At 43.3% G+C, this 26820-nt stretch overlaps 1 protein-coding gene across 1 annotated transcript in view; it reads right to left on the reverse strand.

Annotated features, from left to right (window-relative positions):
• Positions 1 to 14999, reverse strand: part of igsf9ba (immunoglobulin superfamily, member 9Ba) — a 78632-nt gene extending 63633 nt beyond the window's left edge. Inside the window, 1 exon segment of the mRNA XM_070433905.1 lies at positions 14722 to 14999. Coding sequence (XP_070290006.1) covers positions 14722 to 14785 — 64 coding nt within the window. The 5' untranslated portion in view covers positions 14786 to 14999.
• Positions 15000 to 26820: the final 11821 nt, after the last annotated feature.

Consider the following 26820-nt stretch of genomic DNA (forward strand, 5'->3'; position numbering starts at 1 on the left):
GTCGACACCGGACTCGGGAACGACCCGCAGGGCGAGACGCAGGGCGATCCGGCCGGCGACGGTGGAATTCCCGCAGCAGTTCAGGGTCCAATACATCAGCCACCGGAACCCAGTACCTCTCCTCCGGACCGTACCCCTCCCACTCCACAAGGTACTGAAGGCCCCTCCCCCTACCCCTCCCACTCCACAAGGTACTGAAGGCCCCTCGCCCAACGCCTCTAATCCAGGATGGAACGAACGGAGTACGCCGGAGGAACCTTCCAAACAATGTTTTTGAGATAAAATACATAAATTAGGCAAGCAATGGGAATCTGTTAACCAAAGTATTTGATCTAATAGAAGAAGGAAGAAGGAAAAATKAAGGGAGTAAAAAGAGTGAAGTGAGGAGAGTGTGGAAGAGTGGAAAGGTAAAGAGAAGGAGAGGAAGAAAGAGCAGGAAGACGACTGGAGACAGATTGTGGAGGATAAGAAAAAGTTAAGAGTAAGAAGTGACACAAGGAGAGTGAAGAAGAGCAGACAGAGGAGGTACAATGGCTCTTTCCAAGAAACGGAAATGTCATTTTAATGACAACATGATGAGAGAATTTCCATTTATACTCTCAGGTCAAGACAATAGAATGGTTAACTGCACCCTTTGTAATTCCTCTTTTTCAATTGGCAGCGGGGGAAGAACGGCAGTGGTAGAACATCAACAGACAAAAAACCATAAAGCCTCTCTGATTGCCCGTGTTGGTATGCCCTCTGTCACCACATTCTTCAAGAAGGTAGAGCCTTCCCAAGAAGAATATGATTTAGCTGTGCAGGAGGGTGTCTTTGCATACCACACTATGCGACACAATCATAGTTACAGATCTATGGACTGCACAGCACAACTGACACGAAAGCTTTATGAGCCGAAGTTTACATGTGCTAGGACAAAATGTGAAGCCATAGTGAGTACGTGTTAGCAGCATGGGCACTACTTTGGCTAACACAGGACCTAGACCAGGTTGAATTTGTGTCCCTGGTCATTGATGCGTCCAATCCATGGACATGTAAAGCTCACTGCCAATAGTAGTCAAGATATTAAATATATGTGGCAACACATCTGTGGAAACAAAACTGCTTGATTTTGTTGAATTGAAAGGAGAAACAGCAGAGGAGATTGCAGCTGAGGTCCTGGTGGTCATCCAAAAATGTAACCTGCAAAACAAAGTCGTGGCATTCTCTGCCGACAACACAAATACCAACTTTGGAGGACTGAATAGGCTGGGGAGGGTCAATGTCCATACCAAAGTTTAAAATGCTCTGCAGCGGGAGGTGATTGGCTTGGGTTTCCTACCCACATCATTCATAACACGGACAGAACAGCTTTGGATATGATTCCCCTTGATGTTGAGTACCTGCTCACAAAGATATTTTCATATTTTCACCGTCAGAGTAGAAAGACTGAAGAGCTTTTGTGAGTTTGTTGGCCAGGAGTACCATAACATTTTAGGACACAGCAATGTTTGCTGGCTGTCCATGCTCCCTGCTCTAGAAAGAGTGCTGAAAAGGTATGTGCCATTGAAATCCTTCTTTCTTTCTGAAGACAAATGCCCTGTTGTCCTGCGAATAATGTTTGAAGATCCACTGACTGAACTTTGGCTGGACTTTGTCCATGGAAACTTGACCGTATTCAGTGACACGATCAAGATGCTTGAAGGCCAGGACCGCTGTGCTGTGGAGTCAGCTGCAATTCTGAGAAACATTGAGGCAAAATTGACTGCAAGACGTGATGACAACTTCATTCCAGTTTTGGTCAGAGGACTTTTGAGAGAGCTAGAGGGAAATGGAGCAATGTCTAAAGAGAGCTATCTCAAAACATCCCAATCATTCTTCACTACGGCTGTGAACTACTTGCAAGCTTGGGGAAAGCACACAGATAATCTAAAAGATTTACATTGTCTCCTTTTAAAAAGGCAACCTCTGCGTGAAGAGATCCAGAAGGCAGCAGGCACACTGCAGGATAAATGCCCCCAATGTGACAATCAATGAGGATGCATTGTTTGACGAGGTTACTGGCCTGCAAGAGTTCCTAAAGGGGGGATCGTTTGAAGAATGGAAAAAATCTGAGACACCGCTTAGTCAGAGATGGAGCACGGTGGTTACCCACTTCAAATAGAATGACATCCCACACACTAACCTGGCTAGATTAGCGTCTGTTGTCATGTGCTTACCTGGAAGTAATGCACCAGTCGAGAGAGTGTTCTCTCAAATTAATGATCTATGGACAGCAGCAAGAAATAGGTTCACTGTTCCTACCATCAAGGCCATGCTTATTGTGAAGACAAACTTCAACCTCCCCTGGCAGGAGTTCATGGAAAAGCTGGCCAAAGACAGAGCAATCCTGAAGAAGAAACATTCTTCTGAGAAATATACAGATTAGGTTGGTATAAGTATATTATGTAGTTACCAATCTCATAATCGTCTTATTTCTTTATTATGTTGTTAAGTATTTCACATATACTATTGTCTGTTTTTTTYMAWTTTKSYYMWKKTYYYYTYYKSYYYTWWTYYWMCCMRRMYWMCMRGRMCMMYKRAWKGSYKKTCAGATTGGACAGTTCTGTCTTGTCTGTAGTGTTTCTGTAATATAGTTGTKTTCTCTRTCACAGTGTGCCTGTTAGACTAAATACATGRAACCRGAATTGTCCCCCTTTTTTATTTCMTAGATAATAACATTGGATATTTTAATGRTATGTTGACTGYCGAACTGGAAATGTCCCCGGTTTTAATTTCAGAAATCTATATACAGTCACCTTACTGTATATAGCCTCACTTATTATTTTACTGCTGCTGTTTAATTATTTGCTACATTTATTTTCTATTTACTTATCTATTTTTTACTTAACAGTTATTTTAATTTGTTGTCTTAACTTCGTAAAGCATTGTTGGTTAAGGGCTTGCAAGTAAGCATTTCACTGTAAGGTCTACACCTGTTGTATTTGGCGCATGTAACAAATACAATTTGATTTGATTTGATCCTAACCTTAATTAACCCCTAATCCTAACCTTAACCCTTAGCCTCGCTAACATTAGTCACCTAGCTAACCTAGCTAATGTTAGCCACCACAAATTTGAATTTGTTATGAAGAAAATCGTGTTCTGTACACGAATGCTCWATGAAAAAGAAAATAGTTTGGTGGACACATCTTTTTTWAAACTTTTTCGTGTGACTGAAACCAAGTTCAAATAAATAATTTGTGTCTATTTCACTTTAATCTGTGATAGCGTGTTGAGAACTTTGAGAGAGATATGAAATCAGGCATTGAGCAAAGGTGAATATGACACTACAAGCACTTCAGTACCAGCACACACATGGTTATGGTGTATGTAATGCAAGGATATGAGCACAGATTAAACTGGACAGAACACACAATGTCCTGGATGTAATGGCATAAATGTTCTTAGACCTTTCAGAGAAGTGAAATTCTCAAGGTTTTATGTTGCTAGTACTCGGGCTGGATGTGCACTGACAGGGTTGGTAACTTTGACATGCCAGCCTGCAATGTCTGACTTTTGTCACATCAGAAGCATTCTGCTTGGTGGTGTGGTTGTGTGGTTGTTTCTTTTGTTCGTGTGGTGTGTGTGTGTTGTGTTGTTGTTTCTTTTTTGATTTTTTCACTTTTTCTGTGTCTTTTTCTTGTGTGTGTGTGGTGTGTTTGTTGTGTGTGTGGTGTGTGTGTGGTGGTGTCTGTGTGTTTGTGTGTGTGTCGGTGTTTGTCTGTTGTTGTCTGTGTCTGTGTCTGTGTCTGTGTTTGTCTGTGTCTTTCTGTGTCTGTGTTGTGTGTGTGTTGTCGTGACTCTCTATTTATCAAATAATTACCTACTACATTTCAGTATTACTTGACTAAATTAATCATGTAACAATTAACTCTTTAGGAATTTTGGGACCACCCGCGGAACAGTTGTTTTACCGAGTACTATCTCCCAACACAACTCTAAAGATATCTAAATATCTCTTACATCAATAACAGTCATATTATTAATATAACTCTCATCAGTCACATTCTGAACGTCGCATAATCCTTGCGATATCTGCCACAAACCCTAACCTAGTGATGACATCATGATACCACAACAAATTGGCCTTAAGTATTTATTTGCTATACAACTAAATCATCACACAGAATACGTAACACATACCAACATACAGTTGAAGTCGAAAGTTATACATACACTTAGGTTGGATCATTAAAACTTGTTTTCAACCAATCCACACATTTCTTGTTAACAAACTATAGTTTTGCAAGTTCGTTTGGGACATCTACTTTGTTCATGACACAAGTAATTTTTTCCAACATGTTTTACAGACAGATTATTTCACTTATAATTTCACTCTATCACAATTCCAGTGGTCAGAAGTTTAAATACACTAAGTTGACTGTGCCTTTAATTAAACCGCTTTGGAAAATTCATAGAAAATGATGTCATGCTTTAGAAGCTTCTGATAGGCCTAATTGACATTCAATTTGAGTTCAATTGTGAGTTTTACCTGGTGAATGTATTGTCAAGTTACCTTCAAACTCAGTGCCTCTTTGTCTTGACATCATGGGAAAATGAAAAGAAATCAGCCAATACTTCAGAAAACATTATTGTAACCTCAACAAGTCTGGTTCATCCTTGGGAGCAATTCCAAACGCCCTGAAGGTACCACGTTTATCTGAAAAAACAATAGCACGCAAGTATAAACACCATGGGACCAAGCAGCCATCATACCGCTCACGAAGGAGACGTGTTCTGTCTCCTAGAAGTATAACCGATACTTTCTTGGCGAATAAGTGCAAATCAATCCAGAACAACAGCAAAGGACCTGTGAATGATGCGAAGAAACAGGTACAAAATATCTTATATCCACAGTAAAACAAGTCCTGTATCGACATAACCTGAAAGGCTGCTCAGCAAGGAAGAAGCCACTGCTCCAAACCACCTATAAAAAGCCAGTACTACGGTTTGCAACTGCACATGGGAACAAAGATAGTACTTTTTGGAGAAATGTCTTTTGGTCTGATGAAACAAAAATAGAACTGTTTGGCCATAATAACCATCGTTATGTTTGGAGGAAAAAGGGGGAGGCTTGCAAGCAGAAGAACACCATCCCAACCGTGAAGCACGGGGGTGGCAGCATCATGTTGTGGGGGTGCTTTGCTGCAGGAGGGACTGGTGCACGTCACAAAATAGATGGCATCATGAGGGAGGAAAATTTATGTGAATATATTGAAGCAACATCTCGAGACATCAGTCAGGAAGTTAAAGCTTGGTTGCAAATGGGTCTTCCAAATGGACAATGACCCCAAACATACTTCCAAAGATGTGGAAAAATGGCTTAAGGACAACAAAGTCAAGGTATTGGAGTGGCCATCGCAAAGCCCTGACCTCAATCCTATAGAAAATTTGTGGGCAGAGCTGAAAAAGCATGTGCGAGCAAGGAGGCCTAAAAACCTGACTCAGTTACACCAGCTCTGTCAGGAGGAATGGGCCAAAATTCACCCAACTTATTGTGGGAAGCTTGTGGTAGGTTACCCAAAATGTTTGACCCAAGTTAAACAATTTAAAGGCAATGCTACCAAACACTAATTGAGTGTATGTAAACTTCTGACCCACTGGGAATGTGATGAAAGAAATAAAAGCTGAAATAAATCTATTCTGACATATCACATTTTTAAAATAATTTGGGGATCCTAACTGACCAAAGACAGGGAATTTTTACTAGGATTAAATGTCAGGAATTGTTGAAAAACTGAGTTTAAATGTATTTGGCTAAGGTGTATGTAAACTTCTGACTTCAACTGTAGGTTATTGATTACATACATAATACAATGAAAACAGGTCTCTAGTGGACAAACAAAAGCATGACTGTTTGGTTACGCAATGAAAAGGGAGGGCCTACTAGGTGAGGGCGAGACAAAGAGTCAACTTATCGTACATACATTTGGAAACTACGCTCACTGTAACCAGAATACTTAGAACCCTAACAACCTCTCATTCGGATTAGAAATGCAATATATATTTATGTGTAGATGTCTTTCTCTGTCGTCTCTCTGTTGAAACCACTCAACCCGTCTATGCCAGGTATTCCCAAACTGGGGTACGCAATGCCGTCGGGGGTACGCCAAATAAAAATGTGATTCACTTAAAAAAAATAGTTAAAAAATCTTCACATCCTCAAACAGTCCATTTATATTTTCCAATGGGGCTATACATTTGGGTGAGGTTTTTTTCTCTCCTGAGTAGCCTTGTTTCACTGCCAAAAATAAAATTAAACCATCTAGTGTTCAGCGAAAGAACACCACAATGTCAAATACGGGTAGCCTAGTCAAATAATTAACATCCAATCACATTAACCGTTACTGTCTCGCAGGAATTCCAGCACAGCGCCCCCCCCTCCCAAAGCCTTCCCTCTTCTGTGGAAGAGGGGGGTCTGTCTATCTTGAAACATGTGCCAAGATGATCTGGCACCTTTGATCCTCACCAAGGAGAGGGAGTCATGACAGTGTGTATGTGTTGCAATGAGGTGCAATGCAATGAGTGTAGTCAGGACACATGGATAGGAGTACGTAGTGCACTACATACTAGGCATCACACAAAGAAACAGCATGGATAGCTAACATGGACACCTATAATTAATGACATAATTAATGATGCAATTCAACGACTCAGACATGAGAAGTATGTGGTAGGGACTCCAGATAATCACGGATTATAAAGGAAGACGCGGACACCGACGTCTTGCTCCCAGACAAGCTAAACACCTTCTTCGTCCGCTTTGAGGATAACACAGTGCCGCCGACACGGCCGCTCCCGAGGACTGTGAGCTCTCATTCTCCGGGGCCGACGTGAGTAAGACATTTAAGCGGCCCAGACGTCATCCCTAGCCGCGTCCTCAGAGCATGCGCAGACCAGCTGGCTGGAGTGCTTACGGACATATTCAGTCTCTTCCTATCACAGTCTGTTGTCCCCACTTGCTTCAAGATGTCCACCATTGTTCCTGTACCCAAGGAAGTGAAGGTAACTGAACTAAATGACTAAATTACCATTTCTGTCATCATGAAGTGCTTTGAGAGGCTCTACCTTACCCAACACCCTAGACCCACTGCAATTTGCATACCACCCCAACAGATCCACGGATGATGCAATCGCCATCGCAATGCACATTGCTCTGGGTCTGAACCTCGCCCTGTACAACTGGGTCCTGGACTTCTTGACGGTCCCCATAGGTTGTGAATGTAGGCAAAAGCACCTCCACTACACTGATCCTCAACATTGGGGCCCCACATGGGTGCGTGCCCAGCCCCCTCCTGTGCTCCCTGTTTACCATGACTGCGTGACCACGCACGCCTCCAACTCAATCATTAAGTTTGCAGACGACACAACTGTGGTAGGCCTGATTACCAACAATAACGAGACAGCCTACAGGGAGGAAGTGAGGGCCCTGGCGGAGTGGTGCCAGGAAAACAACCTCTCCCTCAATGTCAACAAAATGAAGGAGATGATCATGCACTTCAGGAGACAGCAAAGGGAGCATGCCCTCATGCACATCAACGGGGCCGCAGTGGAGAAGGTGAAAGTTCCTTGGCATACACATCACTGACAAACTGAAATGGTCCACCCACACAGACAGTGTGGTGAAGAAGGTGCAACAGCGTCTCTTCAACCTTAGGAGGCTGAAGAAATTAGGCTTGGCCCCTAAAACCCTCACAAACTTTTACAGATGCGYCATTGAGAGCATCCTGTCGGGCTGTTGCTGCCTGGTACGGCAACTGCACTGTCCGCAACCACAGGGCTCTCCAGAGGGTGTTGTGGTCAGCCCAACGCATCCCCGGGAGCACAGCCCTTCAGGACATCTACAGCACCCGGTGTCACAGGAAGGCCAAGAAGATCATCAAGGACCTCAGCCACCCGAGCCACGGCATCGTCTAGAAGGCGAGGTCAGTACAGATGCATCAAAGCTGGGACCGAGAGACTGAAAAACAGCTTCTATCTCAAGGCCATCAGACTGTTAAATAGCCATCACTAGCCATCCTCCACCCAGTACCCTGGCCTGAATTTAGTCACTGTCACTAGCCGGCTACCACCCGGTTACTCATCCCTGCACCTTAGAGGCTGCTGCCCTATGTACATAGAAATGGAACACTGGTCACTTTAATAATGTTTACATACGGTTTTGCCCATTTCATATATATATACTGTATTCTAGTCAAGTACATCCTATTCAACTATTGCTGTACATATACTACTCTATCCTACGTATTCTTCAGATATACTACGTATTCTATCCACATACTGTCCATAATGTCTATACATCCCATCACAAGCATTTCGCTACACCTGGAATAACATCTGCGAAACATGTGCATGCAAACAATAAAAGATGATGTGATTTGATTTGATGATCACCTCCTACACAGGCAGCGTGAGACAATGATACGAGTGAACCAACGTCATAGAAGCTGCGTGACTCTCAGTTACACCCACTGATGCCACATGCAGTCTGTCAAACCCAAGTTCAGCGTAGTACTACCAGACAGTTAGCCTCAGTAAAAATACTGGTGTTAAATGCAGGTCATCCCATAACACACTGACAACCTAACATCAACGTGTGACATACAAGTACAAAAGCCAACCCTATCCTTATTGAGCTACTTATTAAAAAAACATTGTATTAGCTATCCTATTAATAGCTTTCCTGAAAATCTGAAAATCTGGATTTCTGACACTAATACAAAAACATAAGCCATATGAAAAGACAAACACAAACTGCAATCGAGAGGAATCCATTACAGTGATGCAGGGTGAGGAGGAAGGCAGGAAAGACAGACAGTGACAGAGCAAATGAGAGAGGAGAGATTTAATCATGACCTTTATGAATTGTAACATTAAGTATTTGATCATGCAGGATCCTGGGCATCAGAGAGTGGTATTGTAGTTGAGTAATGGAGAAGTCTAACATCACTGAAAAATGAATGAACCTTTAACCACTCTTCACAAAGAGGGAGACATGGACAAATATGAACAATAAGCACATACAGGTTACTGCTAAAATAAAGGAAACACCTACATAAAGTGTTTTAATAGGGTGTTGGGCCACAACGAGCCAGAACAGCTTCAGTGCACCTTGGCATAGATTCTACAATTGTCTGGAACTCTATTGGAGGGATGCGACACCATTCTTCCATGAGAAATTCAATAATTTGGTGTTTTGTTGAAAGAGTTGTAAAACGTTCTGTCAGGTGCCGCTCTAGAATCTCCCATAGGTGTTTACTTGGGTTGAGATCTGGTGACTGAGACGGCCATGGCATATGGTTTACTTTTTTTTTGCTCATGAACCATTCAGTTACCACTCATGCCCTGTGGATGGGGGCATTGTCATCCTATGGGGCATAGCCATGGTAGCCAAAATAATGGCCTGCCCAGCATTTTTATACCAGACCCAAAGCATGATGGGATGTTAATTGCTGAATTAACTAAGGAACCACACCTGTGTGGAAGCATGTGCTTTCAATATAGTTTGTATCCCTCATTTACTCAAGTGTTTCCATTATTTTGGCAGTTACCTATATGTCAAGTAGGTTACTTACCAACCTTTCCAAAATCTCTAACTGAGTACTGATAACATCTATAAGTAAAAGTGATGACAACAGAGGAAAAAAACATTTAATAAATTCCCTGGTTTTACTAAAAACCAGGTTAGAGGATTCCCAGAATCAGGAGGGAATAAGCAGGAAATCCAGAATTCTCCAACCAGGATTTCTGGAAAACCAGGGAATTTTTTGAATTTTGCAACCCTAAGCAACCCTAAGCAACCCTAAGCAGGAATCATTGTCTGGAGAAGGCAACCTTGCATGACAGGGAACATAGAATGCAGATTAGTAATCCTATTCCTTCTACTCAATGCGAGCTAGTGGCCCTTCCATCTATACACAACATATGCTTGTGAGCACAGCACACTCTCCTACATGAAAAGCAGCCTCATGAACACTACCTCCTACACAGGCTGCCCACTACTACACAACACAGACAAGAGGCCAGGCCACCGCAGGCTAGCTGCCTGCTATCTCTGAAACACCAGTGGCATTCAGCTGACAGACAGAGACCTGGGTGTCATATACCTTTAAAACACATCTCTAGCATGACAGCCCAGTGTTGTGAGCCAGCCTAGCCTAGTCAGTCTCTCTCCCCTCCACTCTCTGGCCCTCTGTAGCTGCACGTCCCCCTAAGACAAGCACAGCCCAATTAAGGACGGGCCCCAGCCCTCAGTCGACAATGAGCTGACACCTGCTCCTGCCTGGGCACTGGGCACAGAGAGGGGGTGTAAAACAGGCCAGGCGTGCGTGCCAGAGGCCCAAATGCCAATTCAATACTGTGGGGCACTGCCAGAGGTGCACATTACAGGAAATCAGGATATAAGGAGGGTGGCGCCTGCCCTGCCCTGTGCTAGCCAGGAGTTGTAAGTCACTGACATTTCCCCATGCTAACACGGATCGAGTCACACACAGACTCAACTTCCTTCCTTTTTTAAACAAGTAGTAAATTCTTCGGCCATAATAACCTGATATTGTTGTAAATTAATTGCATCAAGAAGCATGCTTATTAGCGCTTTCATATGGCTTTTCTAATTACAGTTGGTTATTGAAAATAATGTTAATTCAACATCGATAAAGCAAAGAAATTGCACAGCCCTCAAGAACAAGTGTGAGTGATGGAATCTGCTCGATAAATTCCATGCAACTTTCAGAGCTCTAAAACATCCCAGTCAGTCACAGACTGCCCTGTCTCTACCACTCTCCTCTCCTCTCACTCTACTTCACACTACTAGGTCTCTCTACCCTCTCTCTCTCTACCCTCTCTCTCTGTCTCTACCCTCCCTCTCGCTCTGTCTCTACCCTCCCTCTCTCTGTCTCTACCCTCCCCCTCTCTCTGTCTCTACCCTCACTCTCTTCCTTTCTCTGTCTCTACCTCACTTCTCTCTCTCTCTACCTCCTCTCTCGTCTGTCTCTCACCCTCCTCTTCTCTGTCTCTCTACCCTCCTCTCTACACTCTCTCTCTGTCCTTACCCTCCCCTCGCTCTGTTCTCTACCACTCCCTCTCTCTGTCTCTACCCTCCCCTTCTCTCTGTCTCTACCCTCTCTCTCTCTCCTCTGTCTCTACCTCACTCTCTCTCTCTCTACCCCTCTCTCTCTGTCTCTACCTCCCTCTCTCCTCTGTCTCTACCCTCCCTCTCTCTCTGTCTCTACCCTCCCTCTCTCTCTGTCTCTACCCACTCTCTCTCTCTCTACCCTCACTCTCTCTCTCTGTTCTACCCTCCTCTCTCTGTCTCTACCCTCTCCTCTGTATCTAACATCTCTATCTCTACCCTCTTTCTCTGTGTCTCTACCTCCATCTTCTCTGTCTCTACCCTCCCTTTCTCTCTCTCTTCTCTCTCTCTCTCTCTCTCTACCCCTCACCTCTGTCTCTACCTCTCTCTACCCCCCTCCTCCTTTGTCTCTACCCCTCTCTTTCTTTTCCTCCTCTCTCTACCTTTCTCTCTCTACCCTCTCTTCTCTCTCTCTACCCTCTTTTCTATCTCACTGCCTTCTCTCTCTCCGTCTCAACCCTCTCTCTGCTACTTTCGTTTCTCTCTCTCTACCATCTCTATCTACCCTCTCTTTCTCTCTCTCTCTCTCTCTCTCTGTCTCTAACCTCTCTCTACCCTCTCTCTCTAGCTACACTCTCTTCCTATCTACCCTCTCACTCTGCCACACTCAGTCTCACTCACTATGTCAATAACAGAGACATACATTGAATCTCTTAAATTCTGCTGAGCTGAATAATATGACTGTTATTTTTTCCCTATTTAAATCTTTGGAACCTCCCTGTTCAATGATGGAATCCATTTTCTTCTGGACTGCCTGAGTGGTGCTTGCGGTTTTACTACCCTCGGGATTCTCGTGAGACTTTTCAAGGATTGCCACTGCATCCTTGGGAGCAGATAGGCCTGTAGATCATCAAACCTCAACTAAACATCACATACAGTAAAGCCAGAAACTATGAGTGATTGAATAAGGAATAAATTCCTGATTGCTGTACATTTCTGTGAGTTGCTGTGGCAGATACAGTACTAGCATTGTATTCATGTTCATCAAACTGGGAGGGAGAGCCAGCCTTTGTTTTGTATGGTTACACTAGTTTGTCAGAAGTGTGAGTAGTCAACCAGAGAGAGAACTGGGGGCTTCAACCAGGCCCGTTCCTCATTCTGGCTTTCCCAGAATGCTCCAGGCTTTGTTTGCATGGAGATTCCACTGGGAGCGTACTGGCCGAGGCGAGAGGAGTGGTTGCAGTAGAAAGAGCTGGCACATGCCCAGTGCTGTGCTGGCAGAAGTCTGCCTTCCACAGCTTGAGCACAGGGCTTTCTCTAGGCTGGGTTTACACGCTTTACTCCCATGATTGGGAGAGTAAATAGAGCATATGCCTGACAGTGAATGAGTGAGGGTATAGGTTGTATGTCTGAGTGAAAGTGAGTGAGTGAGTGACTGAGGGAGTGAGTGAGTGAGTGACTGAGGGAGTGAGTGAAGTGAGTGAGGTATCTGTTGGTGAATGGGCACTATAGATGAGTGAATGATAACAGAGAATGATTGAAGGAATGAGTGTGAGAGAGAGAGAGAGAGAGAGAGAGAGAGAGAGAGAGAGAGAGAGAGAGAGAGAGAGAGAGAGAGACTAGATTTCCTAGACTAGACTGCCTGTATCCTCTCAGGCATGGAAAAGGAAAGGGGATACCTAGTCACTTGTACAACTGAATGCATTCAACTGAAATGTGTCTTCCGCATTTAACCCAACCCCTCTCAATCAGAGAGGTGCGGGTGCTGCCTTAATCAACATCCATGTCATCGCTGCTCAGGGAACAGGACAGTAGGATGAAACACATATTGCCAGGGACTGGGAATGGGGGCATGTCCATGTCAATTCAGGAGATAAATTCAAATGTAATTCATGCCCATAGTTTGCAACAAGGATTTTTGCTTCTGAATTGATTGGTTTGAAATGGAATTGACCACAACCCTGCTAGGGACACTACCCTCTACTCTGACATTTGATCTCATCTACCAACATTCCTAACACAGAGATAGCAAACGCAACAGCCAAAGGATGCAGACATTCTTAGAAAGTATACCAATGGTATTAATATTTTCCCACATACGCTGTTTAACCTAATATTTGCATAGGTCGTTTTCAGATTTGTGTAATCACATTTCAGCGGTTGACAGTTTTCTAAAACGGTTTTTATGGAAATATAAATCCTAACCCTAAACAAAATGAATGGTGGGATTAAAAAGAAAAAAACAACATTGTATAGCCCACTGGTAATACCTAGGTAATACATATTTCAGGGTTGGAACTGGCAGTGACTGAACGTGACTGCTACATGAGAGACCAAGACAGGTATGAATTATCAAAGAAACAGCATAAAGGAAATAATAATGCATGTTTTGACTAACTAATATCTGATTATGTTTCATATAGAAAAACTAACCCCTAGCCCTCACAAATCCTAAAACGTAATAATTCTAATCCTCAATTGTCAAATAAAACAGAAAGCAGAGTAACTTTAGACAGAGGATGAGGGGTCATTGAGCTCAGTCATCATCATTTGACGACTCGAGAAAGGACTCCCCCATCTGGACACTATTGGAAGAGCAAGGTTAAGTCAGTCCATGGGTCAACACAGTAGTTTCATGAAAATGTGAACAMACTTGCATTATTTATATTGTAATTATTAAACAGTTCATTGCGCCACTCCAGACCATTTGGTAAACACCTCTAATGGGCACTGCATCAGTCACAACTGTCAGTTACTGACACATCACACACAGCAGTTACATACCATCTGAAATACAATTTAAACAGACAAAATCAAATCAAATTAAATGTTATTGGTCACACACACATATTTAGCAGATGTTATTGCGGATGTAGTAAAATGCTTGTGTTCCTAGCTCCAATAGTGCAGTAATATCTAACAATTCACAACAATACACACAAATCTAAAGTAACATTAAATAAATACATTCATGCACAGACAAGTTCCAATGTCATGTGACAATATTGCTGCATTGAGGAGTTACTTTCCCATGCTGGAAACTAGTGAAGCAGTCACACCCCTTTTTGTAAAATGATCACATTTGAGACTGCTGACACCTCTACTGATCATGACAGATTTTCTTCGAAAGCAAATATTAGAAGAAAAATGTGTTTCATTTGGTGTTTTTTGCCTTTTATCTGACACATCTGAAACACATGTCCTGACTGTATAGGCTACTATCACTGACCATAGCAATATGTACTTACAGTAGAGAGAGTAATATGCTTGTAGTATTTTTCTGCTCAAATAATGGAGCAATTATTTTACACAGAATTATGCAATATTATGTCTCACTTATTTGTCCTTTCAAATATGAGTTTTTACTCTTTAGGCTATATTACATGATAATTGCATGATAAGGAGTAGGCTAATATTTTCCCTAAAATATTTAGAAATACAAATAAACCAAGGCAGAACTTTCACGTGACTAGAGAAAATGCAGCCATTTATATCAATGAAAAACCGTTATTGCGTTTATCTACCAATTTAGAATGAGCATGCTATGCAAAGGCCAGCAGCAAACCCACATGCAGTCGCTCAAAATTATATATTATGGGCGACACAAAATATATTGCACTTCAACTCACCTTGAGCGGCCGTTCCTCTGGTGCTGAATACACTTGCTATCAAAGTGGCCACATACCAAATCATAGTACTATTGCCGACCAGCTATTACAACGCAAAGTGCCCCGTTCAACGAATCTGTCATATTCGACCTTGCACCGCGCGCGCTCTTATCGACGCCCTTTTATTCATATTCTATGCACTTTCCTATCTGCGATTCCCTTCATCCCTTCCCTCCCCCGTCCTTCCGTCCGCATCCTCTCCCGAAGAGACAGAGCACCTGCACCGCCGCGATTGTAGTAGACCGAGCTGTTTTACGAGTGCATAGTGAAATCTTTGTGAGAATTTAGCCACTTGGTCCGCCTCTTCTATCATTGGATTGGTTGCTGATAGAGGATTTGGGGCGTGTATTAGCTATTATTCCGCCCCTTACTATCGAATGACAGGAGGACAGACGCGTACCAATTCAAGGTGAGTTGGAGCGTGCCGTAGTAGTAGAACCGCAGTATCATGCGCATTGACAGAGAGCCGAGTCCGCATCTTTAAAAGCATGTCTTGAAGTGTCTCTTAACACGTGGCACCATAATTGTTCAATACTGACCAGTATATTGAGAGCCTTTGAACGTGCACTCATTCTTCATATCAATGTTGGCATATCTATTCATGCTGCGAGCTACAGTATGCTGGTGATGCGCAAGAGCCATGATGTCTGTGCCGTTCCTCAGTCTCTCCTCTGTCTGTCGCTCATTCACAGTCTCTAGCTGTGGTCATGTCGTTGTCACCGGGTTAAAACGTTCCCTTTCTGATACTACAACCTCGGCTAATGTGTTTGGTGTGGCGACAGATGCAAACATTGTTTCCCCCTCTATTTCTTCGAGGAGGCTGCCTTGTCTGCTGATGCTCCCACTCCAGCTGTAGCCTAGCTACACATGGCATAGCGTCGGAACCGTATCCGCACGCTCATTTTACATCTCCATTCAGTGAAAATGTAGAAGTATTAATAAGAGTCACGTTTTCCAAACACTGCACATAACATATACAAATCAGAATGATTGAAATGATTTTTATTTCCCTCAGAAAAATCATCTACAATCTAATGTACTTCTCCATCAATGCAAAATGGTGTTATGATCCAGTTTATGTGGTTTTCTGTATCTTTCAGGTACTTACTCCATTTTATTGCAGTGACTGGTAGGCCTAATACTGCACATGCACATTCCTCAGTTAAATGATAGCAATTCAGCAAGTCTGGCTTCAAATTTTTCAGCTGCTACTCATCATGACACACAACCCAATTTCTTCACTGACTGTTCCCCAAAATTAAGGACAGATATATACTCTATCTGATAAATAAATAGCATTTTAGGGTCAAAATTAAGGACAGATATATACTCTATCTGATAAATAAATAGCATTTTAGGGTCAAAATTAAGGACAGATATATACTCTATCTGATAAATAAATAGCATTTTAGGGTCAAAATTAAGACTAATGTTGATTGGACTGTATCCTAGGGCTCCTGTGTGGCGCAGTGGTATGGCACTGACCAGGTCGCTAGGTGTAAGTTGTAGTGGTCCTCCGACACATTGGTGCGGCTGGCTTCCGGGTTAGATGCGCGCTGTGTTAAGAAGCAGTGCGGCTTGGTCGGGTTGTGTTTCGGAGGACGCATGGCTCTCGACCTTCGTCTCTCCCATACGGGAGTTGTAGTGATGAGACAAGACAGTAACTACTAACAATTGGATACCACAAAATTGGGGAGAAAAAGGGGGTAAAAAATATATATTTAAAAAAGGTAGGTCAAAAAGTGTGACCACCATTTGTGTGACACATCTCCTTTGCATAGAGTTGATCAAGCTGTTAGAATGTTGTCCCACTCATCTTCAATGGCTGTGCGAAGTTGCTGGATATTGGCGGGAACTGGAACACACTGTCAATCCAGAGCATCCCAAAAATGCTCAATGGGTAGAGTTGATCATACTCACATGTCTGGTGAGTATGCAGGCCATGGAAGAGCTGGGACATTCTGAGTATGCAGGCCATGGAAGAGCTGGGACATTTTCAGCTCCCAGAAATTGTGTACAGATATGCTGCCATCAACTTCATGCTGAAACATGAGTTGATGGCAGCGCATGAATGGGACGACAATGCATGGTCCCATGGAAAAGGTGTTTGCCATTTTACAAATGGACCCAAATGTAATTTCTGTCACAGATGTCAGACGATCTCTTAGAAAATGTACGTACACAAGAATTCCTAGGATATATATTTCCACACTATGTAATCCCTTGATTTCCACACTATGTAATCCCTTGATGTCATCACTTTGTCCATCCCAAAACTCTGTTTCCTCTTGTGCAAAGGCACTTTCTCCTAATCAAGAGTTACAAAATATAATGCCTCATTGACCAACATAGTCAAATGTGGAATCCATCCAGTCGTGAAAGAATGTGGAATGTTGTTAGCATAGAAATATGTTTGGCATGGGCACTTTAGATTCACCAGTTCACCACCCATCCAGGGCATAGACCTCTATTACAATACTGCTGTTTCTCCAGGTGTTGTTTCTCCAGGTGTTGTTTCATATTATCCCGTGATACACAGTTCTCTATTGTGTGGTTAAATGTTTGCCAAATTAATCACTTAATCACTTAAGATCTCGTCACGGTATCTCTGTGCATTCAAATATGCCATCAATAAAATGCAATTATGTTCATTGTCCGTACCATAACCCCATCGCCACAATGTTGACATCAGGAAACCGCTCACCCACATGATGCCATATTCACTGTCTGCCATCTGCCCGGTACAGTTGAAACTGGGATTCACCCATGAAGAAAGAGCACACTTCTCCAGCATGCCAGTGGCCATCGAAGGTGAGCATTTGCACACTGTAGTCGGTTACGACGTCAAACTGCTGTCACGTCAAGACCCTGGTGAAGACGACGAGCATGCAGATGAGCTTCCCTGAGACGGTTTCTGTCAGTTTGTGTAGAAATTCTTCAGTTATGCAAATAAAAGTTTAATCAGCTGTCCAGGTGGCTGGTTCCAGACAATCCAGTAGGTGAAGAAGCAGGATGTGGAGGTCCTGGGCTGGCGTGGTTACACATGGTCAGCAGTTGTAAGGCTCGTTGCACGTACTGCCAAATTCTCTAAAACGACGTTGGAGGCGACTTATGGTAGTGAAATGAACATTCAATTTTCATGCAACAGCTCTGCAATCAGCATGTCGTTTCGCACGCTCCCTCAAAACTTGAGACATCTGTGGCATTGTGTTGTGTGACAAAACTGCACATTTACGAGTGGCCTTTTATTGTCTCCAGCACAAGGTCCACCTGTGTAATGAGCATGCTGTTTAATCAGCTTCTTGATATGCCACACCTATCAGGTGGAAGGATTATCTTGACAAAGGAGAAATTCTCAGTAACAGAGATGTATCAGGTTTCAGGTAAAACCCAGGTGCAGACTGTTTTGAAGGAACAATGTTTATTGTAACAACAGGGGCAGGCAAACGACAGGTGAAGGCAGGCAGGGGTCGATAATCCAGAGTAGTGGGGCCAAGGTACAGCACGGCAGGCAGGCAGGCAGGCAGGCCCAGGGTCAGGTCAGGCAGAGGTCGGTAATCCAGAGTAGAGGCAAAGGTACAGGACGGCAGGCAGAGTGGTCAGGCAATCGGGCTCAGAGTCAGGACAGGCAAGGGTCAAAACCAGGAGGACGAGAAAAAGAGAGACTGGGGAAAAACAAGAGCTGAGAAATGCTGGTTGACTTGAACAAACAAGACGAACTGGCACAGACAGACAGAAAACACAGGTATAAATACCCAGGAGATAAGTGAGGAAGATGGGCGACACCTGGAGGGAGGTGGAGAAGCACAAAGACAGGTGAAACACATCAGGGCGTGACAAGATGTGAACAAATTCTAAGAGAAATAAGCTTCTTGTGCCTATGGAAAATTTCTGGGATCTTTTATTTCAGCTCATGAAACATGGGACCAACACTTTACATGTTGCGTTTATATTTTTCTTCAGCGCAAAACAAGCAGGAAAGTACGTTTTTTACTTTAAATTGATATGTCCATTGAACTGGTCCTGGATGACAAAGCCATTGGGAGGGTAGAGTTGTCCTCTGTCTCCCACATTGACCCAATTACTGTCATAGGTGAGGTGCAATAGTGCTCCCTCTCTTTCTCTGACTGCTGCATGGCAAACTGAGCACAAGGTCATCTCTCTCTATGTATCTCTCTCTCTCCCTCCCTCCCTCCCTCCCTCCCTCCCTCCCTCCCCCCTCTGCCTTGCCCCTGCCTGCCGTGCCTGCCTCGTCCTGCCTGCCTCCTGCCTGCCTGCTGCCCTTATCTGCCTCCTGCCTTGGCCTCCACCTTCCTGCCTGTTCCTGCTCTGGCCTGCCTGCCTGCTGTTTGCCTGCCTGCTCTGCCTGCCTGCGTGCCTGCCTGCACTTGCTCCTGCTGCCTGCCCTGCCTGCCTGCCTGCTGCTGCCTGCCTCGCCTTCCCTCCCCCCTCCCTCCCTCCTCCTCCTCCTCCTACCTGCACCCTGCCTGCCTGCTGCCTGCCCTGCTGCCCTGCCTGCCTGCCTTGCCTCGTCTGCCTGAGTTGCAAGAGTGCGACAAGTCGCCTTTTTACTGACCAGGAAACATCTCTGACCCTTGGGATTATAAATCCTGATAAGTACTGTACAGGGTCTGTTTCACGTGACACACATAGCATAATGGTATTGCCCAGCTTTAATGAGGCAGTAGGAGACAGACAGACAGACAGACAGACAGACAGACAGACAGACAGACAGACAGACAGACAGACAGACAGACAGACAGACAGACAGAGCAGCAGTGTGATGATTTCTTTTAGATTAGGATGAAAGTTGATATAATTCCTTTTATGCATCTCTTATTTAGAGCATCATTACTGTAATAGGTTGTTGACAATTTTACTATAACTTGTTACCATAGTATTACCATGTTATTACCTAGGCTAATGTGATGTCATTTTAAGTGCCATTATTTTCATGTAAAGATATTGTCATTAACTATGTAGTTCTTAAAACACAGTTAATCTATGGAAAGCCTACTGTATGCCGATGGCTCGAAAGCGTACACATTTGCGTACACATTTGTGTTAAGATCATACCATTTGTTGTCCTACAATCCACCAACTTTAACATGGGTGTTCATAGATGTTTATCAAAAGTCTAACATAGGCTAGTGTGGTTAGTGGCATACATATTAGACTGTGGGTTTGCCATGCTAGTAGCCATGCAGAGATTACATGTTCTGGTTTTCTGCATCTACATTTCATCTGTCATAGTGAAAGTGCCAACCCACAAGGGCACCAATGCATGCTAATCCTCCCCCAGCCACACGTGATTCCTACAAGGGCAGCTTTTGTTGGGAATTAAACAACCTCTCCCAATTGCTTACAGTCACATTTCCCATACATCTCTTGACCTGAGTGGGGATGTGCATGGCGGGAGAGTTCTCCAAACTGCAGGGATGGGTTTGTATAGGCCCTACATATGGGGCCAAGGGAGGGACACCTATCTGTTAATCCAATCTATGCCCAATAAGGCAAAAAGATCTGAGCTCATAATATCTGGTTGTTGTATCAAACTTGAGGTAATCTCCTTTACAGTAGCATGGAATACTTTTGTGAATGGGTACTCTGCTCCTAGTAATCCTATGTTTTCTTGACCTGGTATCCATCTGTTTGAACTTGAACCAGCCAACTCCTCTGATGTGTGTTCACTGTCATGACTTACTGTACATGACCAAGTACTTGGCTAAAGCATAAACTTATCCGGCTACCAGACTTGAGTTTACTTTCTCTTTACATGCATGTTTTGCACTTTTCTGTTCTCAATCTTCAATGTGTCTCTGTTATGTTTGAAGTTGAAAATTGCGCCCTTGGCTTTGATGCAGTTGGACAGCCAATAGGTGCCAGGAAAAGACTCCTTCCTGGAAGCCACAACATGGCACAGCCAATATGTTTAAGGCAGAAGGTTTGTCACAGTGTGTACGGTTTGTCACAGTGTGTATGTGCTCTATGGCCTAAATATGGTGTTTGGAGTCGTGTGTAGTTATATCCATGCTAAGCTTGCTTTCATGTACACAGTTTAAGGGCAGTAAAATTGCAGTGAAAACTCAGTCATTGTGTCTTTCATATGCATGGGTTTTAAATTGTGAGACTGGAAAAGTAATTCAATCTGTATAGTGACTTACAGTAATTTCCAATGTAGCTATAATCTTGGTTGCTTAATCAGTTTTAAACTGGTGAATGACATCTCACCACTGCAATTACCAATGTGTAGCAAGCACACAAGCTCAAAATGGCAGCTGTGCATCAGCTACAGTACAGTAGTTGGTTGCTACATATTTAAGCAAGTTACAGCCTAATCCCCACACAATATAAAGCATTGGAATACTCAAATGAATACCAATTCTCAAATGAATAGAGCACATACATGGCTGCCCTCCTGCGTCAAAGCCAAGGGTGCAATTTTCAACTATATCAGGCGATATCAGAGGAAGGCCATACAAATGGTCAGACTCCAGCCACCCAAGTCATAGACTGTTCTCTCCGCCACCACAAGGCAAGCGGTACCGGAGTACCAAGTCTGCAACCAAAAGGCTCCTGAACAGCTTCTACCCTCGAGCCATAAGACTGCTGAACAGTTAATCAAATGGCTACCCTGACTATTTGCATTGACCCCCTTTTTATTTGCACTGACTCTCTTGTACCGGCTCTATGYACACACACTGGACTCTACCCAGACACTCACACATACTACACTGACACTCCAACATGCACACATGCGCACACTTAACACACACACACATGTATATTGACGCCACACACACTCACACTTTCACACTCCCTTCACACTCTTCACATACGCTGCTGCTACTCTGATTATTATCTATTGTGATTGCCTAGTCACTTTTATCCCTACCTGCATTTACATTTGACCTCAATTACCTCAACTAACTCGTACCCCTGCACATTGACTCGGTACTGGTACTGCTTGTATATAGCCCCATTACTGTTATTTCCGTAGACATTTTTAACAATGTTTTTCTTATTTTTGAACTCATTTTTGATCTGCATTGTTGGGAAAGGGCTCATAAGTAAGCATTTCACGGTTAAGTCTACACCAGACTTATTCGGCGTATGTGACAAATAACATTTTATTTTATTTGGACATATAGTGTAAGAAATCAAACAATTTCAGACAAGCCCAATGTCTACCACGTAGAACATTGTCAACTCTCTCCCAAATATAGCTGACTCTGTCCTCTCTACCTCCCCAAGATCTTAAAGTACAAATKAGCTTTTATTTGTCAAATCTCTATTTTTGTAAATGTAAATAGTATGTTATAGAAGAGTCCATACACTTTTTGGGCGAAACTTAACCCACCAGTGATAGACTTCCTCAGGCTCGTTCTGCAGTGCCAAGACACAGATAACAAAGGCTACAAAAACACCCAAATACGTCATTTTTGAAATTGCWAAATTCTCAGTATAGTGATGCAGTTCTTTTGATCTTGTACACATGAAATTGTGTCATTCAGGAACTTTATCCGCAATTAATATTCAATTTTGTTGGACTTCAGCGATTTTCCATGTGAAGGATGTGTGTGCTTTCTCGCTCCAAACACGCATGCTCACACACTGAAAAGTATTGTGAAATTGCCAAAAAAAGTGTCTGGACTCCTCTATAACATGCCATTTACATTTAAAAAAAATATTTGATTCAGGGCCCTGGTGGTGCACTATGTAGGGAATAGGGTGCCATTTGGGATATAGACCGAGTCTCTGCAGGACGCTGTCAGCTGTCACCACTTTAGTCTGAATGAGTGATTCCCAGCGCTCTGGTTTGTTCTCCTTCTGAGGGACAATACTCTAATGGGACACATTCAATAGGAAGGGATATCTAGAGGCTGGAGGGGAGTGATGGAGACTGCATGGAGGAGTAATGTAGGTCTATAATAATCACCAAACCAGTGAACCTTAGGAACTCAATGATTTTGATCCCCCTCTTACTTCATCACTTTTTCCTCTCTCTTTCCCTCTCGCCACACATCCTTCTTATTCCCTCTCAGCATCTTCTCTTCTCCCTCTTTCTCCCACTAACACCAAATTAACTTGAAAAAGGAAGGTGTGGGTGTAGTGCGCCAAAGTTATCTCGAAATGTAATTACAGACCAACACAGATGTGACTGTGACTCATCAGATTAGAGTGTAGAACCCAGAGGAAACACAGATATTATGATGCACCGGCCGGCCTGCATTGGCTAAAACAGTACTGTAGGTGAATTCACCTACACTAGCAGCATAGAGGAGGTCATATTTGTTCAATGTAATAGCTGATGCCGTGATTCCAGGAACACTGACTATAATAGCCACCTCAGTGCTAATCATCATTTGCTCAGGGATGTTTGTAAACAAATTTCAGAATTAAATAATACACTATATCCTAAAGCAAGTTGGTCTCATCAGCATTGTACATTCCTACTTGTCAATAAGAATGACTGTACTAGAGAGTGTCAATCAGAGCTGAGGAGCTGATGGAGACTGTGATGTCATCATGTCAGTCAGCCATGGTGGTGGTGGTAGTGGTGATGATGGAGGGACTAAAAATGCCTCACTAACAGAAATACAGCTGAATTCTCCAAATTCAGAGCGAGTGAGAGAGAGAAGAGAGAGAGAGAGAGAGAGAGGAGAGAGAGAGGAGGAGAGGAGAGAGAGAGAGAGAGAGAGAGGAGAGAGAGAGAGAGAGAGAGAGAAGAGAGAGAGAGAGAGAGAGAGAGAGAGAGAGAGAGAGAGAGAGAGAGAGAGAGAGAGAGAGAGAGAAAGACCTACAGGGCATTCCCTGCAATTCCCATGACCAGATCCTCTTCTGAGACTGATGACTCAGGAACGGCAGGCAGAAATAAATTGCTAAACAATCTTCTTATCATTACCCTGCCAAGTCTGTCTCCATCAGCTATAATGGGACATTTGAATGAGAATCATTTGTATATTATTCTCATGTGCTATTCTGCCCGCCTGCTTGGCTTGAAACAAGTGCTGCACCTCCAAATCTTAGATAAGCAAGGGGAAATTGATGCATCTCTCTTCCCTCTCCCTCTTTCTCTGTCCCTCTTTCTTGCTCTCTCTCCCCATCTGACTYTCCCTCTCACATCTCTTTCTCTCTATCTGTGCATGTGTGTGTGTGTCAAGAAGGATAATGTGTGTCTAAAACATGAAAAGCCAAAGAATCCCTGAAAAGATGCAAGTACTACTCCCCGTTGTTCCATCAGTTCATATATTTTCAATCTCATGGTCTGCTAACCAGTGACTAATGCTTGACTGCCTCCTATGAGGATTTGTTTCAAATAATGAAAATATATATTTTTATATTCACACACCATCATATTTCATAGATATCATTGTTGCATTTTCAATCAACTTAATTTAAAAACATTAATGTCTTCTGTTATTTTCAGAGTTCTACAAATGTAGAGGTCTAGAATTTTCCGCAGGAAGCAGACCTGAATGACAAGCTGGTGAAGGGGGGATGGATTTATTTGACTGGCTGGCCCAACATGATACAGCAGTCCAAAAGAAGAGCACTAAGCCACAAATTGAACCTTTCCTCTCCCCCATTTTCATATGGATATGAAGGTAATTGAATGATATTCATTACAATGACCTATTTCAGCAGTCCTCTTTGGAGTCTGCTAATCAATGCATTGAATGGGGGGATGGGAGCCCAGAAGTGGCCATCTTACATTTACATTTGATCATTTAGCGTCATTTAGCAGACGCTCTTATCCAGAATGACTTACAAGTTAGTGCATTCATGTTAAGATAGCTAGGTGAGACAACCACATATCACAGTCGTAGTAAGCACATTTTTCCTCAAAGTAGTTATCAGAAAAGTCAGTGCTAGTAGCCCAAGACAAGTGCGAGTGTTAGTTCCCTTTTTTTTCTTTCCCTGTGTAGTGGTAGAAGCTACCTTATAATGTCTCATTCCCTGCTTCACTGTCACTGTGTGAAAGTCTCTCTCTGCAGCAGCTGGCATCTGTATCGACACATCCAGTTAAACACAGTACAACAGTGCTCCCCATGTAATTTAGTTCAAGATGCAATCTAATGTCTCCTCAGCAAGCATCCAAATGATTATCTCAATAAAATCCTGCTGGAGTAGATCTTAAGGCCATGCGGTGCTGTAACACACTGTCTTTAATGATGTACAGTATGATTAAAGTGCTCTCCTCTTGGTTGGATTGTACATTTTCACACCATCTGTGTATACCTACAGTACTGTATTTAGTCATCAAGGTTGACGTTACGCACGTTTTTAACACACCTTGTTGAACCCAATTTAGCAGCTTGAAGTAGCACGTATGGTTGCCATGGTTTCCAGGTCTCATGCAGGTGTAATGCTGATTCCTATCATGCGTCCATCAATAGGGCTGTTCATAGGTAGGTAAGCTTCCGCATGTCCTTTATACTAGTGACCACAGACTGAAATAGAACGTCTCTACGGTGGCGACTATTTACTTAGGTTTGGAAAATTAGGGAAAAAGTCATATGGAGGAACTAAACTCTATATCAATCAGAATCGAGAATGCGCTCTCATTTCAAAAGCAATAGTCTCAAAATATCCTTTCTGTAATGTATATCCTGCATTAAACCTTGAGTTGTGCTCAAATCCACTACAGTATTCATATCTGAACTCTAACTAGGTTGGGTGCTTGGATCTTGGCAATGCTACCATCCTATCCTGGGCAGCTCTGCTCCCCCTCTCTAATATCGGCCACAGTCACTGAGCTAACACAGTCTCTAAATGTCTTGTCTCACACCAGCAGCTGCACAAAGAGCAGGTCTATTTGGTCACCGTCTGCTTAAACAGAGCTGCTGAGGGCTGAGGGTAGGAGAGGATGTGATAGCAGCCTGTCTTATGTGAGCCTCTGTGCTGTGAACACACTGATCTAAATGGAGCCTCTATACCTGACAGAGATCCCACTGGGCACAGATGTCAATTCAACGTCTATTCCATGTTGGTTCAACGTAATTTCATTGAAAGGACGTGGAAACAATGTTGATTAAACCAGTATTTGCCTCATTGGGATAACTCTCATCACAACATTTGGACATGATATCTATCTGCACGTCTTTGACTCGTGTGCAACACAATTGTGGTAGCGTTTTGTGTGGGGATAAGTAGGTTCATTGTGGGAGGTTCATTGTGGTATTCTAACTCTGTCTTATAACCATGCTACTGGAGTTATAATTAAGCAATAAGCCCCGGGGGGGTGTGGTATATGGCCAATATACCACGGCTAAGGGCTGTTCTTACGCTCGACGCAACGCAGAGTGCCTGGATACAGCCCTACACCTTGGTATATTAGCAATATACCACAAACCCCCGAGGTGCCTTATTGCTATTATAAGCTGGTTAACAACGTAATTAGAGCCACTTTGTGTGGAATTGTTTTTGTTACGTGTTTTGTGTGACGCGCCAGGTTGGTTTTCCTCCGGGTACCATGTTTAACCCGTAGTATGTTTATTGTTAAACATTTTGCATCTTTGTTGCGCTTTTCACTTTTGCCTATGGCTGGAGGTTTGTTTGACGCAGCTGCGTCCGTCTGTTGTTTGCTTCTGCCAAATAAAGTGTGCGCCTGATCACAACTCTCTGCTCTCCTGCACCTGACTTCTACACCAGTAGCGCACAAACTGACACAATCAGCATTCAGGGCTCGAACCACTCATTACATTAATCATTCTGTGAGGAAATCAGCTTCACAAGATGTGTTCGTTTTAGGCGGTGACAGATGGAATGGCAAAAAGAAAGTCMGGCTGTAAGGGGTGCGTGTTGGTGGCAGGGAAGTCAGGCGCAGGATAACGAACTTGGTATAAACAGAGTTATTTAATAAATGCTGTCCAAACTCCAAAACAACCAAAATGTACAAAATAACAAAGTGGGTACAAAACCCGTCGCACACCAACACTAAATAGCACATCACATACAAACAAAACAATCTCCGACAAGGACATGAGGGGAAACAGAGGGTTAAATGCACAACATGTAATTGATAGGATTGGAACCAGGTGTGAAGAAAGACAAGAC

This window comes from Salvelinus sp. IW2-2015, linkage group LG22, assembly GCF_002910315.2.
Source record: "Salvelinus sp. IW2-2015 linkage group LG22, ASM291031v2, whole genome shotgun sequence".
In the NCBI taxonomy this organism is placed as follows: domain Eukaryota; kingdom Metazoa; phylum Chordata; class Actinopteri; order Salmoniformes; family Salmonidae; genus Salvelinus; species Salvelinus sp. IW2-2015.